The following is a 19,421-nucleotide window of genomic DNA, read 5'->3' on the forward strand; positions in this document are numbered from 1 at the left end:
CTTGGCCATGTTCAAGCATAGGGCAGACTCAGGTTGGCATGGCCAATTTGACACCATTGATAACTATGCTCTAGCATAAGGACCCATCTCTCTATTATTATATACATAGATGAAACACTTGTTTTTTTTAATCGAGTTTTCCTTCAACCATGGTAAATGAGAATCCATTCACAGTGGGGATTCAGATGCGCATGACTAGGTGTCAAGAAGGTATTCTGGAGAACACCCTCTCAAGTGCACAAGAAAAACTCGGAAGGTTCAGCCACCATTCTAGGGTTTTAAAACATTCATCTTATTGGATGGAATCAATATATTATACTCTCCTCCTGTTGCCCAACACCCTCTCAAGTGCTGAAGGACAACTCGGTCTTGAATTATACATTCCGTATTAAATCTACGAGCCCACTAGGCCAACTCGCACTGAGTTGATCTTTCAAGTTTGTAAGCACTACGTGCACACTTGATAACCTAGTGGTTTATTTTCTGTCGTTAGGGTTCTCTCTCATGCATCGATTCTAATTGAGCAACCATCAGTGGTGAATTTTTATCGTATGCGATTCCCTGACCGGTGCAGTTCCATAGTGCCTCTCACAAGAGGAGGGTGGACCCCACTTAGGCAGAATGTTCGATCAGGTGCCCTAGGTGGGTCCCACTCCCCCTCTTGTGAGAGGCACTAGGGACACGGTGGAGCAAGAGAGGGTCCTAACTCCTAAGTGGATAAAGTAAGATACCCAATCCTGATCCGGATCCGATATCCTTTCCTTCTTCTTCCTCATTTTGGCGTTGAGAGTTGGGATTTGGGAGCGAGCGGAGCATGTTAGAACTATGTACGGAGTACGGACCACGGAGGTGGGTCCTTATCCATTTAGCATGTGACGCGTGTTGCATTGTGGTAGTGGTGGGAACGGAATCCGACTCCTCTACTTCCATTATTTGTACTTCCATCTTACTTCCATGACTTGTCAGCACGCCACCTGTCTTTTTGAGCATCCAACGGCTGTGAATGTATGAATTCAAATTTTTTTGAATTTCACCTGCACCCTGTCTGAGACACCATAAACCCCACTCAAACCAACCCAACCGGTTTGTATCAAACCCAACCCAACCCAACCCAACCTTTATCACAACCCTAACTTAACATACTCTACATCGTTTTGTTCAAACCCTTCTTCCCAAATGAACATCAAACCACCGTTGCTGTTCAAAACGATTCCGGTGAGATCGTAGAGTTCTTCTCTTCAATGGTTTAAAATGTAAAATATACAGCCGATATTAAAGAGTTTGTTGGAATAGGAACTGGGCACCGCCATTTTTGTCAAACCAGATCTTGGTGAAGATGAACCAGTCAAAACAGAACAAAGAACTTTAACCAAGGCCGGTGATGAGGGAGGATTCAAAGTTCAAACCCGGTATCCAATTGCTTACCTAACTCTCAAAGGTTACTGAAGCTATATTCCAAGAAATCTCTTTGTTTCCCATAGTCTGCTTTCTTTGATCATAAAAAACACAAACAACTCAAGATAATTCATTATTTTGATATAATCTACTCGTTTTTCAATTGTTAACTTGGCCGGTATACCCACTTCTTGAAATGATGAATTGACGATGATGAAGAAGGGTTCTCTTAATTTGGTGGTCTTAATATCAGTCCTCATAAGGTTAGGGACCACCACTACTCCGTTCTACTCTAATTCTATTATATTTCTAATCAAAGTTGTGCAAACAGATTATGTAGGATACCAAAACGAAAACGTATTCATCATGCGAAACCAAAACCAAACATTTTAGATCCAAATAATGGTGTAATAAATTGAATTAACTGATGAATCTGAGATCAGACATCACAAATAATCCATGAAAGTGTTTATGTATGTATGCATCGGCTACAATATAGTGATATATACATGAAAAAATAAATAAATACATCTCCCCAAAACAAAATTGGGGGAAAAATTAGTTATTCTCTACTGCTTCCAGAGATCTACTCCATCCAAAAACCAAGAAACGAAATACGATCACAGAAGCCAAAAGGGAACGCAGCATTTCATGATCTAATGCTTGAAGAGAGCGAAGAAAGACAAGGCGTGAGACGAGCTTAGAATAGCAGCGTATATTGGCAATGCAAACACAGCTCTTGTCTCACTCAAAGGCGACGGCGTTGGAGACTCCTCAGCAGAAACAATCGCAGCAGCAGAGAAGATGGCGAAGATGCAGAGAAGCACGCTAGCCATGGAGGAAGTATTGATGATCTGTGCCATTTCTCTCGTGATACATAAACCTCTCATCTGCTTAGGGTTTCAGAGAACAAGGAAGAAGGGAGCAATGGAGCAGATTTGGGAAGAAGAGGAACGATCTGAAACCTGAAACCCTAGGCAGATGAGAGGTTTGGGTTTAGTTTGAGTGAAATGGATTTGGGTTGATGAGTCGAACCGGTCGGGTGGGTTTGTTTTGGGTTCATAGGTGGTTCAAACATGTGTCATGTGTTTTTCAAAATATTTTGAATTTATTCAATATCAACCGTTGGATGTTGGTCAAGCCAGGTGGCACACTGTGAGTACAAGGTTCGGAAGTAGAGGAGTCGGATCCGGTGGGAACGGTCTTCCCTGCAGGGCCCACGTTACAGGCCGGCGCTTACACAACGTTTCGGTTTCTCTTCTTTTCTTCTTCTTCTTCCACTCATCAGTCGCAGTTTCCCAAAGTTGCAGTGGCAGTTGGCACACCCTAATCGTACTCTCAGTCTCTCAGGGAAGAATCAAGAATGTCCAAGTGCGTGTGTGTGCTCGTTGCGTCACACACTCTATGGAGATACAGAGTTATAGGTTCAGCCTTCATGGAATAAGGCTGTAAGAGGCTCAATTATATACGGAGCTAGAGAGAGAGAGAGAGAGAGAGAGCTGTCGCTACGTACAAGTTCTCTTTCGCTTTCTGTACTGTAAAGGCCTACGCCTCTTGTCCTCTTATTATTCTCTTATTATTTTCGGTGTTTCAGTTTTTCCCCTTATTTCTGTATAATTGCTAAACAAAATTATGAGTTACGGAATGTTTAGAACCTTCTATTTATAGCTTGAAGTATTGCATCTGGATCACGCTTAATTTCTGTACTCCACAACACAGTCCTCCGTTCTCCTGTAAACGCTCTAATTCTGCCTTCCCTTCCCCCTCTCATCTTGAGTTGAAGAGTTCCTCTGCAACTTTTATAGGGCTTTACTTGCTTTCTTTAGCCTCTTTCGACTCCCTACACCACATCTCTTTTTTTTTTTTCTTTTTCCGTACAGAATCGAGAAGTTAATTCAGACATGGTACTCATGTATTTCTAAAAAGCAATGCTAGTTCATTCATGGATGCTCCGGTTACATTATTGAGTAGTTTTTAATTTTTTTGGTTGTGTGTGTGTGTGTTTATTATGGTTCTGTACTTCCCCCCCCCCCAACCCCCCCAGTGTTTCTTTTGACGCAGGTTTGCGAATGTTAACTTGGAGTGAAGTGGTGGTATTTAGATTTGTTTTATCAAGTTATCTAAAGGCTGAATATTAGACTTCCTCTGTTTAATTTTCGATTATTGATGACTTCTTCAGTGATAAATGGGTGAAAAAAAGACTTGGTCGACTAGCAGGGCAGTTAGGGAGGCACCGGTACTCGATCAAACTTCCAAGACTCCCTACCCTTTTTCTGAAACGTTAGAGCAATGCAGTCCTGCTGGTAAAAATTGTGCTCCTGTACTTGAAGAAATAATCCATCTTTTCTATGTTTCTTAATTTTTATATTAATGGTTAACAAAAATAGCGAGTTCATTTTTCCAGTTTCTATAGCATACTTTAGTGACCTTTATCAGTGTTTTGCAATTCATTTGGGCATGCTCTCACGATTGCTTTCTTATTTTAAAAACAGAATCGTACTCCAGAGGCCATAAAAGAACGAAAATATTCGATACCAGCAGCATGTCTTGGACTGCAAAGTTGCATTCTGAAACCAAATCCAAGGATGGAAAGACTTCTGTTGATGTTTCTGATCCATTTGTTTTGCCCAATTGGTTGGAAGGTTTGGACAGTGGCAAATATGGAAGTGTTTCCAAAGATATTAATGGTCTTCTTGCTCGAAAGATGCAATTGTCAAAACCTCAATTTTCTGAAACCAAATGTAAGGATGGAAAGACAAAGACTTCAGAAGTTGTTGGTGTTTCTGATCCATTTTCTCTGCACAATTGGTCGGAAGGTTTGGACAGTGGCAAATATGGAAGTGTTTCCAAAGATATCGAGGAACTTGTTGCTCGAAAGATGCAATTGTTAAATCCTCTACTTGCAAGATATCCTCTTCTACAAAGATCTGGTTTAGATGCTGGTGGTTTTTGTAAGGGCCAACCTGGAGAGGTTTGCAAGTCGTTGAATCAGCAATCCATTCACTCGGCCTCAGCCTTGTGTAATATTATTGATTTGGAAGACTGCACAGAAAACGATGTTCCTGTGTGTGAAGATTCAATACCATTTTATGAAAATGGTGGTGAAAGTAAGGTACATGCACATGGCGGCTCTATAGAGCACGAGCAAACCGATCTGCTTGAGTACCTCCAGAGTCATTCTGATCTGCCAATTGTAATTGTTGATTCAGATGAAGAAGATGGAGACAGTATCAGGGCCAGACATGCTACCAGTTCAAAATTTGTCACTTCTAATTTTGAAATTCCATTAGAATCTCAAAAGAATGATCTTGATGATGTGAAAAATGGAGTAGCTATGATGGCTGATACCAGATCATTGTTGCCTGATGTTCAGTGTCAACAAGCAAATGTTGAAGCAAAGGTTGTCTTGAGGAAGCCAGTTGAAGAAAAACCAATCAGGAATCTCTGTGTAAGTTTTTCTGCATTTGTTATTCTGGTGTTTCATGTCTATGTATAACTCATTGAGTTAGGTGGTTAAGGATTCAAATCAAGTGCAGTTGGATGAGGAATTATAAATGCAGTTACTGCATGCTCAGAATCTGGTTAGCCAATCCTCTCACGCACTTACACCTGAAGAGAAAAGGATGCAGATTGTTTGTATCTTAACGGATTGATTTGTCAAAGAGTAACTTATTTCTCTGGATAGATTATTAAAATGATGCCAAGTTAAAATGAGTTTAAAACCATTGCTCTCTTCGGAGTGAAGAGAAATTGGGTGTTTACCTCCTAATCTTCCATTTCTCTTTCCATTGTGTAATTTCTTCGGTTTCTTTCATTTGGATGGAATTTAATATCTCCCACCACGGTTTGCTTATCCCAACATATATGAAAGCAGAAGAGAGAATTCTTCAAATGGGACACTGATCATTAGGGTTTTTTCCCCCATTTTTTCTAATCTTTGAAAAATTTCCCTAAAGCTTAACTCCTATCCTTGTTTTTCCTTGTAGTGTACTCAAACTAATAGTTGACATAGCCAAGGGATGCTACAAAAAGAAATAATTTTTCACCTGACAGGTTCAAAATTAACTGTTAGGTGAAGATTTCGCCTCAAGCCCAAGTCTGCATCTGTGTGTGTATGGATCCAAAGTAAATGTTTGAAATGGCCAAGATATCCTATGAAGATCCTGTACAATTTTACTGATAACTCCAAAGTTTGTTGCTTCTCTAAGAAGTTCTCTCTGTATCAGTTTTTCTTCAACTTATTCTTCTAACCTGAAGAGATTAATATGATCACTTTGTTGTCGTCCTTTTGAATTGTAGTCATTATTATTTTGGTTCATCTCTGTTCAGCTCCATTTCTGTTTAATTCCTGTAAATTCATGATAATTTGTCACTGTATTGCGAAACGCATGCATAGCCATACCACTTTACTTAGGAACAATTTCTTAATGTGATTTTCACCATTTGCGCTATAAGCCAGAGACAAATTGTTAAACCTAAACAATATTGCATTATATTATGTTTTTCGGCTAAGTTATAGAAAAAAAAGGGCAGTTCAAGTTGATTTGGATGTCTATCATCATTTCCAGGTGAGAGAATATGGAGAGGAAAACAGTTCAAAAGGAGAAGAGAAAAGGTCTGGTGGTGAACAAGTTCCCAGAAAAGAACAAGGTGGATATGTTGGTGTTCAGGGTGATACAGTAACTGAGAATGGTGAACAAGTTTCCAGAAAAGAACAAGGTGTATATATTGGTGTTCAGGGTGATACAATAAGTGAGAAAAGCAATCATCAAAGTGATGAAGACGATGGTCTTGGGGATGTCTGGAGAGAAATGACACTTGCATTGGAATGTTCCAAGGTACTTTCTTTGAATATTGTTAATCTTTGTATTAAAAAAGTGAAGGGACTCTCTTTTGCCCAATGATGGATGCCCTTTTAAGTTTGAATTTTGTACGCCTTTTTCATGAAAAAACAAATGAACTAAAAAATGGCATCAGGGATAAAAAGTTTGTATTTGCTTTGTGATATCACAACATGACTGACCTCTTCTGGTACATTCTAAAAGTGTTGTTTGATCACCTCACTGGAATGTGCATAATGTAATATTGTAATTGAATAATCAAAACAGTACCAAACAGAATCAAATCCCAGAGAATATAAAACCTGTTTAGGGAGAAATCACATAAATCAAAATCAAGAATTCAGATGGTCTCTAAACTCTAGGATTGACTCATAGCTTCTGATCCAGCCCTTGGATCAAGTTAAGAATTTCAGCAAGTGAGCAATCGGTTGACTTTGAATGGAGCTGATTGGATAGCAAGAATGCATGTAGCCAACCCCATTTAGTGCATGTTGTTGTTGTTGTAATGAGCAATCGATGTTCAGCACATGACATAAATATCAGCAACAATAAACCAGTAGAACCAGCAGGTCGATTCAGCAATCAGAGGATAGAACTTCAATTAAAGAGATAGTAGAATAGGAAATTCAATATAAGTCCAGATCAGCAGATCCGATCTGAAACAACTTCTGTTTGAAGAACAACTTATCAAAAGATGAGGATAATCTGATGGCCAGATTTCCTCAACTGTAATTCATGTCAAAAAAGACTTGCATATGAATTCCAGATCAAAATTTGAATTGCCAAAAAACCAAAAGAAAAACTTACTTTATTAATGGAGGAAGAAGGAAGAAGGAGGAGAGTAAGGGGAGAGGAGGAGGGTACACGGGCTTCCCGCTGCAAGGTGTTTGGATGGATCAAACACCAACTAGCCTTGATCAAATACAAGGGAAGAGCATACCACGATAGGCAACAAAGACAAAGCTTTTTCATCAATTAAAATTCATGTACAATGCTGGTCCCCCTTGCAAACTTATATAGAAGACTCAAAAACAGACTTAAACACTAAAAGGAAAGGGCTAACCCCCAACCCTGAACTATTAAGGTAATATAATTTGACTAGGAAACTAACTCAAAATAGGACCGGTCTTGTAGAATCCTAATACAGCTTAACTGAAACACTTAATAACAATTAAAATAAAGAGGAAAGGGCTAACCCCCAACCTTCAACTATTAAGGTAACATAAACTGACTAGGAAACTAACTCAAAATAGGAGTGGACTTGTAGAATCTTAATACAGCTTAACTAAAACACTTAATAACAATTAAAAGAAAGAAAAAAGACATTTACTTAACTAATCCAGTATGAGTAGCCTCTACCCATATTATAGGCCCATTACAATGAAAACCCATTGGTTCAAAGCCCCAAAACATACATAAGCCAACCCAAAGCATTGCTAATAAAATAAGCCCATTTATATGATTTATCTGGATCAGTGCAAGACATATCTGACCTCATAAACAAAGGAAACTCCGCTCATGTATGCCTTTGACAATCTGCTGTCATCCTTAATCTAGTCTTGTTGGGGATTCTCTCTGCCGACAATAGGTAAAGCTACCTAAGTAATAAAAAAAGGCAAAAATATGTCATGTGTTTTTCTTCTAATTGTCTGCAACTTGGCTCGTTCCTTAACCTGTTCTGAGTGCTGGATGGTGGGTTACCAGGTCGAACTGTGGGGTCACCATGCAGTGGTAAGAAGACGACTGACCAATGGGTAAATGATGGTTCAACTGTCCCAACTCACTGGTTTGACTGTCCTGGTTGGACAAATAATTGGCAAGTCAATTGGGTTCCTTCAGTAATGGGGTTGACAGCTAATCCACCGGTTTAAGACTGGGTGACCGGTTAACAGATTCAACTGGCTGGGCCACTTTTCAAAACACAGATTTTTTCCCATCTCTATTGGTTCCCCGCCCCACTATTACATGGACAACAAGACAGTGACTGATGACTTTAACTGTGTCTTCTGATCCATTCATTTGCCAACTATTTTTGGTTTCTAACTCTCGACTCAATGACAGGATATATCAAATTTGCGCTATGGTTAAGACAGTTCATTTTAAGTGGTTTATTTTGATTCATTCATTATTTTTCTAATGCATAAACTCTAGGACTGTTCATTCTTTTTCTTTGTTTGGAGAGTTGGTACCACTTGATTTAATTAATTTTGGAAGGATAACTGTAACCTAGATGCTTCTGTCTGGGGTGGAAATTCACTCCCCAAACCCCTTAATGAAATGCTCGTTTGGGCTACAACATGCTTCCAGTTCTGTTATTCAACTCTATCTAGTACCATATCCACATTTATAATATAAATATTTTAGGGCGTCAGTCACTTCCATATTTTCAAAAACCAGAATGAATGGGCAATTGAACTGTTTGGTCCCCACTTAGGATTGCCATCTTCAAAAACCAGAAAAAAAAACCCGTCCAATTTTTATGAGCCGCCCAGTCTGGTTCGTTGGTTTTCATTTATTAAAATTTTAAAATTTTGTCGGTTATTTAATTACTTTCTCCCTTTTTTCAACAGTCCATTCGGTCATATTCGCTCTGAACTGGTCTGATCCAAATTTAGGCAGTTTTTTGTTCACCTTCCGGTCCAGTTTTAAAATTATGTCGTTGACTGGTCTTCTTTTTAGGCTTTTGGTTTTCCAATTGTTTTTTCGGGTCTTCAACTTGGGTTTTATTCTCTCTCACTTGTGAGGTTATTAATCTTCGTTAAACAAAACAGAAATATGTCATCTTACTTACACTCACCTTGCCAATCACTGATGCTACCCCTTAGTTTCTAGGAGTCATTTTTTAAAGTTTATCCTTTCTACTCTTGGTGCAAATCCATCTAAATTTCCCTATCTGGGCTATGTTCATCCACTGACTTCTTTTTTCTTCTTAATTCCTCACATTATCTTCCATGTGTCGGTTCATCACTGGTCTTTAAGCTGTTTTGTAAATTTCAATTCTATTTGGGTGGTATTTTCCATTGGTCTAACCATCTAGATTAGCCAAATTCAGTGGTTAATAGGTCAAGCGACCTGTTTTGTCTGGAGGGTCTCTCAACGCCTTCTTTTTGCTTCTCATCGGAGTTATTTCGCAAAGACTTGCCATGGTAGGGAAGAAGGGGTGGAACAAGCACACTTCGAGAGTGCAGTACAACATAGAATTGTATGCTGCGTTCGGGAAGGATGAATCACTCCTTAAAAAGAATCTATTGATTCTCTCCCAATTGGTTGGATCATAGGTGCAATGATTTACTTCACAGGCGAGGTCACTGATTCAAGTCTAGGATGGCCGTAGCAAATGGTTATCTATTAAGCGGGGAAATAGTATTTAAGATTAAGAAGCAGAAGAAATTCATGCATAGTCTAGGTTTTGTATCAAGTATGACCTCGGATAGAACCTATTGGAGGACAAGGATTCATGTAGCAGACCCCATCTAGCTGAGATTCTCTTGACTTGCTGGGCTGTGCCTCTTTCCTCTTATTTTCATCTTTCATCTTTCTTTTTTTCCTTTTCACTTTACATCTTTCATTTTTCATTTCCCATCTCTTCATTCCTCTTTTTTGTTTAGGCCTCAGTTTCCCTACTTTGTTTTGTTTGAATCCATGTAGCTAACCCCATTAAGTTGGGATAAGGTTGAGTTTGTTGTTGTTGTTATAATTTCCATAAAATTGGTTAATAGCAGGTATTCAGATAAGATTCTATTTCCTTACTAAAAGAGTAATGGCAGCAAGTGATTGAGTTCAGTATTTCTTTATATAAAATTATTGACTCAAGAGATATGGTAATATGGAGAAGACAAAATTGTTTGAAGCACCGATAGAACCGGAAGTGCTCCTTGTTTCAAAGAGTGGAGGATGGGTATTCATATTTTATTATTTCTGCTAATAAATGATTAGCCACAAAAGGAATTTTCTTTTAGGCAATGTGTGACAGCTAATTTCTCCTATTGCTCTGTGTTTTTTCTTTTGGGAAAGATGAAGAAAGCTATTCTATTTTCTCTCCTATTTAGTACGCTGATGAAGAATCAAACTGTCATTAAATTTATTCCTTTTTCTACTAATTCTTCGAAGCGAAAGGTCATTTTTGGTTGATCTTGGAAGACAAGCCCTCTCAGAGATGTTTCACAGGTGAACTGCTCATTCCATTGGAAGTCAAGGACAGCAAATGACACACAGATCTGTTACCCAAGCAAAGGTTTGAGAAATTAAGCTGGTGTTGTTCTGGGAATTCTTTCCCTTGAGAGACTAGTTTGGTCCTGTTTCTGTATTTTTCTATTTTTCCTTTTTCACCTTGTTGTTCTAGGCTGCTGAGCCTAGTATGATGGTGCATCATTTATCATGAAGGGAAAATGCTCTATATTTCCACTGCTCAAATACTTTGTCACACAATTAGCCAGTAGATACGAGGGTCTAAAAGCAATTATTGAGATCAGTTCAGTCAGTTATAACCAATTAAACATAGTATTTAAAATCGGACTGCACCGGCAGTCAAACCAAAAACCCAAACCACCCTTGCTTTCGGTTCAGTCTGAACATAGGTAGGACCATCCTCTTCAAAAACCAGAATCAAACTGCCGGTTTACCTAAAAATCAGATGCATAGGTGTGTTTAAGGTGATTCAAACTGATATCCACTTGGTAATGCTCTAACTGACCAAACCACCATGCTGGGAAGTGCTTCTGATAGCTGTACACTTTTTTTTTTTTTTTTTGGTTGAGTTCATTTCAAATTCTTTTTACCGATTTTAATTACTTTTTCTTTTTTAAAACCACAGTTTGATTGGTCAAACCCAGAATTCGGCCCTTTTCAGTTTGATGCTTTGTCCAGATTGAAAAATTATGGTTATAGCCAATCATATTGATAATTTTGTTTGTTTAAACAAAATAGACATTTTTTTGTTTCAAAGGTTTGAGTTGCGAGTGTAAGATCTTTATTTCTTGTTTCAGTCTATGGAGATAAAACTTAAGAACTTTTGCCACCACTAATGCGATTTCGCTGCATGCGAAGTATATAATGAATATGCTGCACATGGATGTTGTTTCAGTGTATCAATATTTGTCTCTTCTTGATTTTGTATTTTCTATGGATGATGGATACACTTGCGATTCTTTCATTTTTGTACAAGTTCCTGTTATACACTAAAAATTCATGATGTATATTTTGTTAGGATGCTGCTCCTGAGAGGTCAGATTTTGAAAACACTGAAGGGAGAGGAGGTGAAGAATGCGATCATTCTTTTGTTCTCAAGGATGATCTAGGATATGTCTGCCGGGTATGTGGCATTATAGAAAGGGGAATTGAAACGATATTCGACTTCCAGTGGATAAAGGTATGGTGTATAAGCTGATGAGACATATCCTGTTCTGTTGAATTGGATACATTATGTGTAAGGATCTGCTATCCATCATTAATTGTTCTATTATTCCCTCGCTTATTTGATATGGTGCAGAGGATTTTTTCCTTGTCTTTCTATTTTATGGTTTTGATTGAATAGTTAATACTACTAGTCTACTACTGTTTGGAATTTGGTTTCAAGCGAAGGCAAAAGGTGAATGAATACTCATCATTTTGACTTGCTTTCCATATCATGGAACAACTTATATCCTTTAGCAGTTTGGACATATAGCACTATTATACATTCTAGCATTTGTACTGCTGCCTGATGCCAGGTTTTGGCGTCATAACCACCACATTAAAACTTACCCTGTTGCTGTCCAATGTGAGAACCATTTATTTGTTTGAAAGTCTGGAGTTTCATTTTATGTGCCTGCTCAGTGCTAGTATTTTTCTGCACATATTGCACAGTTACATGCATAAATTAACAGAATTCTAATTACACTATACAACGTAAAGCATGTATAGGACAGCTTACTATATTTAATATAGAGATGCAAATTCACTGGCAGCCTAGTTGAAACATATTAGACCTGTTTGCCTATCTCAGTTTGCAGTTGCAGAAGTTCTGTAGAAAACCTAGGACCTGTAACCAGTAACTCTAGAGAGAAGAAAAGAGAGAAGAGAAGATGGAAATTGTAAAATACTTGAATTAATTAATTGATAGGTAAGCCCCTCTATTTATAATAGAGGGGAAATTACAAATAGACTAAACTAGGCGATGTGGGACTAAAACCCATGTTGCCGATTGTACCTAATAACATAATAAATAAACTAACCCCAAAAGGACCAGAATACCCCCCACGGTATTCTGGATTACATATTCCAACACTCCCCTTCAAGCTGGATTATACAAATAAGTAAAGAAAGAAGATCCAGCTTGAACTAAAGAAAAAAGAACTCCAAATAATGCTAACACTCCCCCTCAAGTTGGCGCATACAAGGTACTAATGCCCAACTTGAACAAAATGGGAAAAAAAAACTAAGTTGCAACAGAATCCAGTTTGACATATGAATGCAGCTCCCAAATAAACCTTCAAGAACTTGAAAAAATAGATTTTCAAAACTTGGACAGACATGATCAGCAAACTGGGATTGGAATGTCTTCCAAAAAAGGCAGCTTTCAACGATCTTCAATAGTTATCCAGTGATGAATCTCAGATTGTCATAGTGACATAGAATCTTGAAGTGAAATAACTAGAGCAGCAAGCAGCGAAAACAAACTGAATCAAGCAGCGGAAAAAATACTGTATCAACCCAACTGAAAGTCCTCAAATAGGCAACAACCAAATATCTTCAATACTCTTCAATACTTCAATCTCCCCCTTACGGCAGACTCAACCCAATAATGAAGGAAACCCAATGGCAATGGTGGAGAAAACTGATCTTCTATGTTTTGCACCAATTTTCCTGCACGTTCTGCAATGTCTGTAGGTGTATTGTACATAATCCCCCCCTCACGTGTAGTACACGTGGACATAATAGAGATGATGTAAGAGATAGGGCAAAACAGAATATTCCAGAATTTTCCAAAAGTGCTATGGGTAAGTAAAAAGGAAATGGAAAAATTGTAATTTACCCGAAGTTTCCAAAGGTTATGGGTAAATACCAAATGTATGGGATATGAAGGGAATTAGAATTATTGAAAAGGAACGGTGTTGGTAAAAAGGATGGCATGGCTGTAATTTGGTGGAAATCCACTTTTAAATACAATCCAAGCCAAAGGGCAAACTGATAATAAATCAGAATTTTCAAGGGTCAATTGGGTAGTCAAATAGGGGAATGGCAAAATTGCAAATAACATAAAGTGGAATAAGGGATGGCAGTTCTGTAAATAACCAGAATTTTGCAAGGGGCCCTTGGTAACTAAGAAAGTAATGGGTCATGTAGGGAATTAGATTTATAGATGGGGGATTTACTTGGAAGGAGCAAACTCTTAATGGCAAGATGTAAATAATCATAAAAAGGATGGACAATAATAAATGGTAGGGTACTAGGTAGTAGGCTAGTAGCATTAAATACCTAATAAGTTAAAACTTAAAAGGAAAAGAAAAAGGAAACGTGAGGAAGGGGGAGTCAACAAGAGCTAACGTGATATGAGTATAGTGACATAAGATGGGGGTAATATGGGAAAATTAGGTTAAAATAAAATAAAAAAATCATAGAGAATGATGTTATCTCCTTCCTTACGACTCAACAGAACCAGCAAATCCAGCGGAAAAGGAAACCTGAGATTTGAAGAATAGCAGCGGTCTCCCATCTCCACCGTGAACCAGAGGCGGAAACTTGAGAATCGACCATACCAATATCTCTTCTAAAGGCTCTGGTAGTTCAATTTGATAGCAAACAGGGAGATTTCTTCGCTACTCCAAATCAAAGTCGCATTCAGTAGAGAATAAAATCAAGGTCAGATCTAGTTTCTCCAGCAGATCAACGCAATATATCGATGAACCAAGAACAAAGCATCAATTTCATGGCATTCAAAAGAACCAAGCAGGGATTTCTAGAAGGGGAGACTTGATCGATCTTCAAAAAAGAAGAACCAATGTGCAAAAAAACTCCAATCTACAATCTCCCAGTTGTTGGACAGAACTGATTCAAAAAATTGGGCAGAATCGATGCAGCCATCGACCAATCCTTCGATCCAGTAAATACTATAACCATAGCAGCGACAGCCAGAGGCGGAAAAGAGGTGGATTCGAAGAATCAGCAGCGGCAAAAGCATCGACTTGAGGTAGCAATCTTGGATTCAGCAGAACCAGAGCCCTATCAGTAAAATCGAAGGAAATAACAAGTAACCTGGAATTTCAGCAGCAAATTTATATTCCTCAACTAACGACTGCAAATTTGATCGGAACTAGTGAATAAAATCAGTAATCTTCGACTCAGAAGTAAACTAGAGCAACAGTTTATGATAACCATGGAAAATCCAAACATAGCAGCAGTAGAAAATGATAGCAGATTCGAAGCTCCAAAAAACCCCAGAGTAGCAGCAGATGCAGACCAAGAATGATGGTATGCGGTGCTGAAACAACCAGAAGAAGAAACCAATACGAAACCCTAGTTCTCCTTTTTTTATGAACTAGGGTTTCTCCATAAATCGGAGAACCTTGAAACGACTCTCAAACCGGCAATCTTGGAGAGAATCAGTCACTGGTTGTCTAGCTCTGATACCATGTAGAAAACCTAGGACCTGTAACCAGTAACTCTAGAGAGAAGAAAAGAGAGAAGAGAAGAGAAGATGGAAATTGTAAAATACTTGAATTAATTAATTGATAGGTAAGTCCCTCTATTTATAATAGAGGGGAAATTACAAATAGACTAAACTAGGCGATGTAGGACTAAAACCCACATTGCCGACTGTACCTAATAACATAATAAATAAACTAACCCCAAAAGGACCAGAATACCCCCCACGGTATTCTGGATTACATATTCCAACAAGTTCATAGGTCTTTTTATTTTCCTTTGGGGGGGGGGGGGGGAGGGTTGATGATGAGTTCAGGTGTGAATTGTAACTCCATTTGCCATGGAAATGCAATGTGTTGCATCCACAGAGGCAACTGTGGTACAAATACCCACATGTCTGGTTTTAAACTGCTTGCCACTTTCTTCAGATGCATGTGGCTGGAATTGGCTGTGTGAAGTTGTTTTCACTTTCTTCTGATGCATGTGGCTGGCATTGGATGTGTCAAGTTGTTTTCCTTTGAGGGAAATATAAATCTTATGTACAAACATGCAAGTGTTGCTGGTGATAAATGTGAAAAGCAATCTTTGGAGTTTCTTTATGACATGGTGTTGATGGTAGATTAGTGGTAAATTGGTAACACAACTTCATATATTTACAAAAGCACCTGATAGATACTTATTGGATCCCTGCAATTGTAATTATTGCTAGTTTGTCAGATAAGATTTGGTAATTTATCCTCTCATTTCCTTTCTTTCCTCTTCTTCTTCTTGAACAAAATTTGTCATCACCCATAAACAATGCAAAACAATGAGTAAGAAGTACAGAAGAGAGAAATAAACATTGTAAATTACAGGGGCAAATATTCCCAGGAAGCTCAATACACTTGTATAATTCTGCCCTTGTAACCCTCTTTTGCTGGGAGATCCTGGAATTGATGGATATGAACTAGAACCAGAGCTTGAGAGTAGATGGTTTACTAGTAGCCTAGAACGAGAGTCTTCTTTTTTTTTTTGGGTGCAATAGAATGAGAGTCTTCGGGTGTTGACGGTTTTCTCACTGGTTTTTGGGTTTTAGTTTTTATTTATTTATTTTGTTTAATTAAATTAAAACGCATAAATATGTATTAATACGACAATTAATACAGATGTTCTTAAAAGTCGCATACAAAATTAAGCTACCTCATAGAATACGGTAAGAGTCGGGTTATTGAATTATACGGTCGGATATGACAATTAATACGCAAACTTATTAACTATGGTTGTGGTACAGAGTTCTGCTTTTACTTTTTCTGTGTAAATCAGAAAGATGGTTTTTTGGGAGCTTTTCTAAAGCATGGTTGTAGAAGTTGTTGATTAGTGGTCATCTTTGTAACCTTTAATGCTTTCTTGTTAGGTGACTCTATTTCACATCATTGCCATTTTGTTTCACTTGCAATCTTGGGCTTGAGCTTTTTATATTTCATTCTTGCTTCTTGGTTTGTTTCTACTTCACATTGATTTGTTTTGTATTGTGATTAAGTCTAAGTGCTTGAGTATGTATAAATTGTTCTTAAATTTTGAATGATCCAGGGCACAAAGACCACAAGGACTTACTTCTATGAATCTCAGAATTCCAAAGGTAGACAACAAACTGAGGTTTCCCCATTTTCTGGAATTGAAGTGTCTCAGGAAGATCCAACTGTGGCAGAACTATCTGTGCATCCAAGGCATAGGCAGCAAATGAAACCCCATCAAATTGAGGGTTTCAATTTCTTGCAGAGGAACTTAATGACAGACAAACCAGGAGGTTGCATCCTTGCACATGCTCCTGGATCTGGAAAGACTTTCATGATAATAAGCTTTATGCAAAGTTTCCTGGCCAGGTATCCTAAAGCCAGACCACTGGTTGTACTACCAAAAGGTATCCTGGCTACATGGAGGAAAGAGTTTCAAAGATGGCAAGTGGAGGATATACCTTTATATGATTTTTATTCCTCAAAAGCAGAAAATAGGCATCAGCAGTTGGAAGTTTTGAAAACATGGGTGGATCAGAGTGGTATCTTATTTCTGGGTTACAAGCAGTTTGCGAACATTGTATGTGGCAGTGCAACAAGCAAAACTGCAGCTGCTTGTCATGACATGTTGCTGAAAGTTCCTTCAATTCTTATATTGGACGAAGGTCATACACCAAGGAATGAAGACACTGATGTGTTACACTCACTTGCCAAGGTGCAAACGCCAAGAAAAGTGGTTCTTTCTGGCACCTTATTTCAAAATCATGTGAAGGAGGTCTTCAATATTTTGAACCTTGTTCGCCCCAAGTTCTTAAAGTTGGAATCTTCTCGTCTCATCGTAAAGCGTGTTCTTAGTAGGGTTCACATATCAAGTGGAAAGAAGTTCTTTAAAAATGGTTTGGAATCCGCATTCTATGAGTTAGTTGAAGCCACTCTACAAAATGATGAAGATTTCAAAAGGAAGGTGACAGTCATACAAGACCTCCGTGAGATGACAAATAATGTTCTTCATTACTACAAGGGAGATTTCTTGGAGGAACTGCCAGGTCTTGTTAACTTCACTGTGATTTTAAATCTGACAAGCAAACAGAAGAATGCAGTAGAAAAATTGAAGAATTTGGAAAAATTCAAGAGATGTTCTTTGGGGAGTGCCATTTATATGCACCCACGGTTGAAAGAGTTTTCAGAGACGGCATCAGCTGGAGACAGAGGTGGCAACTTCAATGATGAAAAGATTGATGACTTGGTAGGGAAAATGGATGTGAAAGATGGGGTCAAAATGAGGTTTTTTCTTAATCTTTTGGGCTTGTGTGAATCTGCCAATGAAAAGCTGCTTGTTTTCAGTCAGTATCTCCTTCCACTGAAATTCTTGGAGAGATTGATAGTGACCACAAAGGGTTGGAGCCCTGGGAAGGAAATTTTTATGATCTCTGGTGACTCTACCCCTGAACAAAGGGAGTGGAACATGGACCGTTTTAACAAATCCCCTGATGCCAAGGTTTTTTTTGGTTCAATCAAGGCATGCGGTGAGGGGATTTCCCTTGTTGGGGCATCTCGTGTTCTGATTCTGGATGTTCATTTAAACCCATCAGTCACCCGGCAAGCCATTGGCCGTGCATTCCGACCAGGCCAAGAGAGGAAGGTCTATACATACAGATTGGTTGCTGCTGACTCTCCTGAGGAGCAAGACCATCTCACATGCTTCAGGAAAGAATTAATTGCAAAGATGTGGTTTGAATGGAGTGAATGCTGTGGTCATCAAGACTTTGAAATGGAATCAGTTGATGTAAGGGAATGTGGGGATTTGTTCCTTGAAAGCCCTTTGTTGGGGAGAGATGTAAAGGCCCTATACAAAAGGTAGTAAATACTTGTATTCATTAATAGGGAAAAGAGGTTACTTAGAGTAGTTCTTTGCATGATCATATAAATGCTTTGTCGTATCTGTCCTATTAAGAAGGTTGTTATATTTATATATATATTTTTTCATGAGTAAATAAATGCTTTATCATCTTAGTCTAATCAATACAACATTGTCTTGCTCAGGTGAAAACTATTTTGTTTTATGCCTGGGCCTAGCTGCTGCAGAAGTTGACAAGTTTGCACTTTTTCCTCCTTAATTGGAGTAAGTTTCTTTTCTTCTTTCTTTCAAGTATATACTATATAGATGATGACTGGACTTTGCTCCCTCTGACTTGGCCTGCTAGTTCTGGGTTTCCTGTTTCCATAACTCACTCTATGGAGGCTTTACTGTACATAACTGGTTGAGGTATTTTGTTCCACCCAAGCCAGAATAGTAGAAAATCACTTTTATGCGTATAATACTTCCTGATAATCAATGTTTGTTTTTGCAATGACTGTGGTTTGTAGAAATGGTAGATAACAGTCCCATGTGTCATGAAACAAATGTATCTCTCAGAATTTAGTTCAACTTAATTGAAAATTCAGTCAGGGAACTTCTTTTTTTCTTTATTAATCCTGGAAGTGCTTGTAATTTGGTTAATTTTCTCGGTCCTATGCAATCTATGAAGGACGATAACTTTGTTTAAAGAAGTTGAATATGGGTTGCTGTTGCCCCAGCCAAGTACTGTGCATTCATTACAGCAGAGCAACATGGGAGTCGGGGACCAAGTTCACTGTGGCAAATCTCAATCTTTAATGTACTGGTGCTTTGACTTTTATATCTTACTTGGCCCTTTACATCTTATTGGATTGTAGTGCTAAACCCAGAATGATATGCTCTACTTTTTTTTTTCTTTTCATGAATTTCAACATTTAATTTCAGTATTTAGTTCTCATAAACCAGTGAGAATGAATTTTGGATCTCCAAACAGAGCATATATGGCTATGTAGTTCGTCTGATAAAACTATGGCCAGATCCTGAATTTTTCATTTTTGTTTCTTTTAACGTGGGATTGGTTTCTGAAGTGATTGTCTGAACTTCCAAGGTGAAATTAGAGAAAAAGTTATAACCATTTTGGCCTTCTGCATTCTTAAGGTTTCAGCCTGTTTGGTGGGCTGATTTTATCTTTAGGCCTATTATGGTATCTTTTGGCCTTGAAAATTTATTCTG

At 38.3% G+C, this 19,421-nt stretch overlaps 1 protein-coding gene across 1 annotated transcript; it reads left to right on the forward strand.

Moving 5' to 3' along the window:
- Nucleotides 1-3,451: 3,451 nt before the first annotated feature.
- LOC122659729 (protein CHROMATIN REMODELING 35-like) lies at nucleotides 3,452-18,212 on the forward strand. Its single transcript, XM_043854841.1, has 5 exons — nucleotides 3,452-3,698; nucleotides 3,888-4,843; nucleotides 5,964-6,233; nucleotides 11,443-11,604; nucleotides 16,428-18,212. The coding sequence occupies exons 1-5, from the start codon at nucleotides 3,581-3,583 to the stop codon at nucleotides 18,210-18,212; spliced, it is 3,291 nt and encodes a 1,096-aa protein (XP_043710776.1). The 5' UTR covers nucleotides 3,452-3,580.
- Nucleotides 18,213-19,421: the final 1,209 nt, after the last annotated feature.

The sequence above is a fragment of the Telopea speciosissima genome, chromosome 4 (assembly GCF_018873765.1).
Source record: "Telopea speciosissima isolate NSW1024214 ecotype Mountain lineage chromosome 4, Tspe_v1, whole genome shotgun sequence".
NCBI lineage: Eukaryota > Viridiplantae > Streptophyta > Magnoliopsida > Proteales > Proteaceae > Telopea > Telopea speciosissima.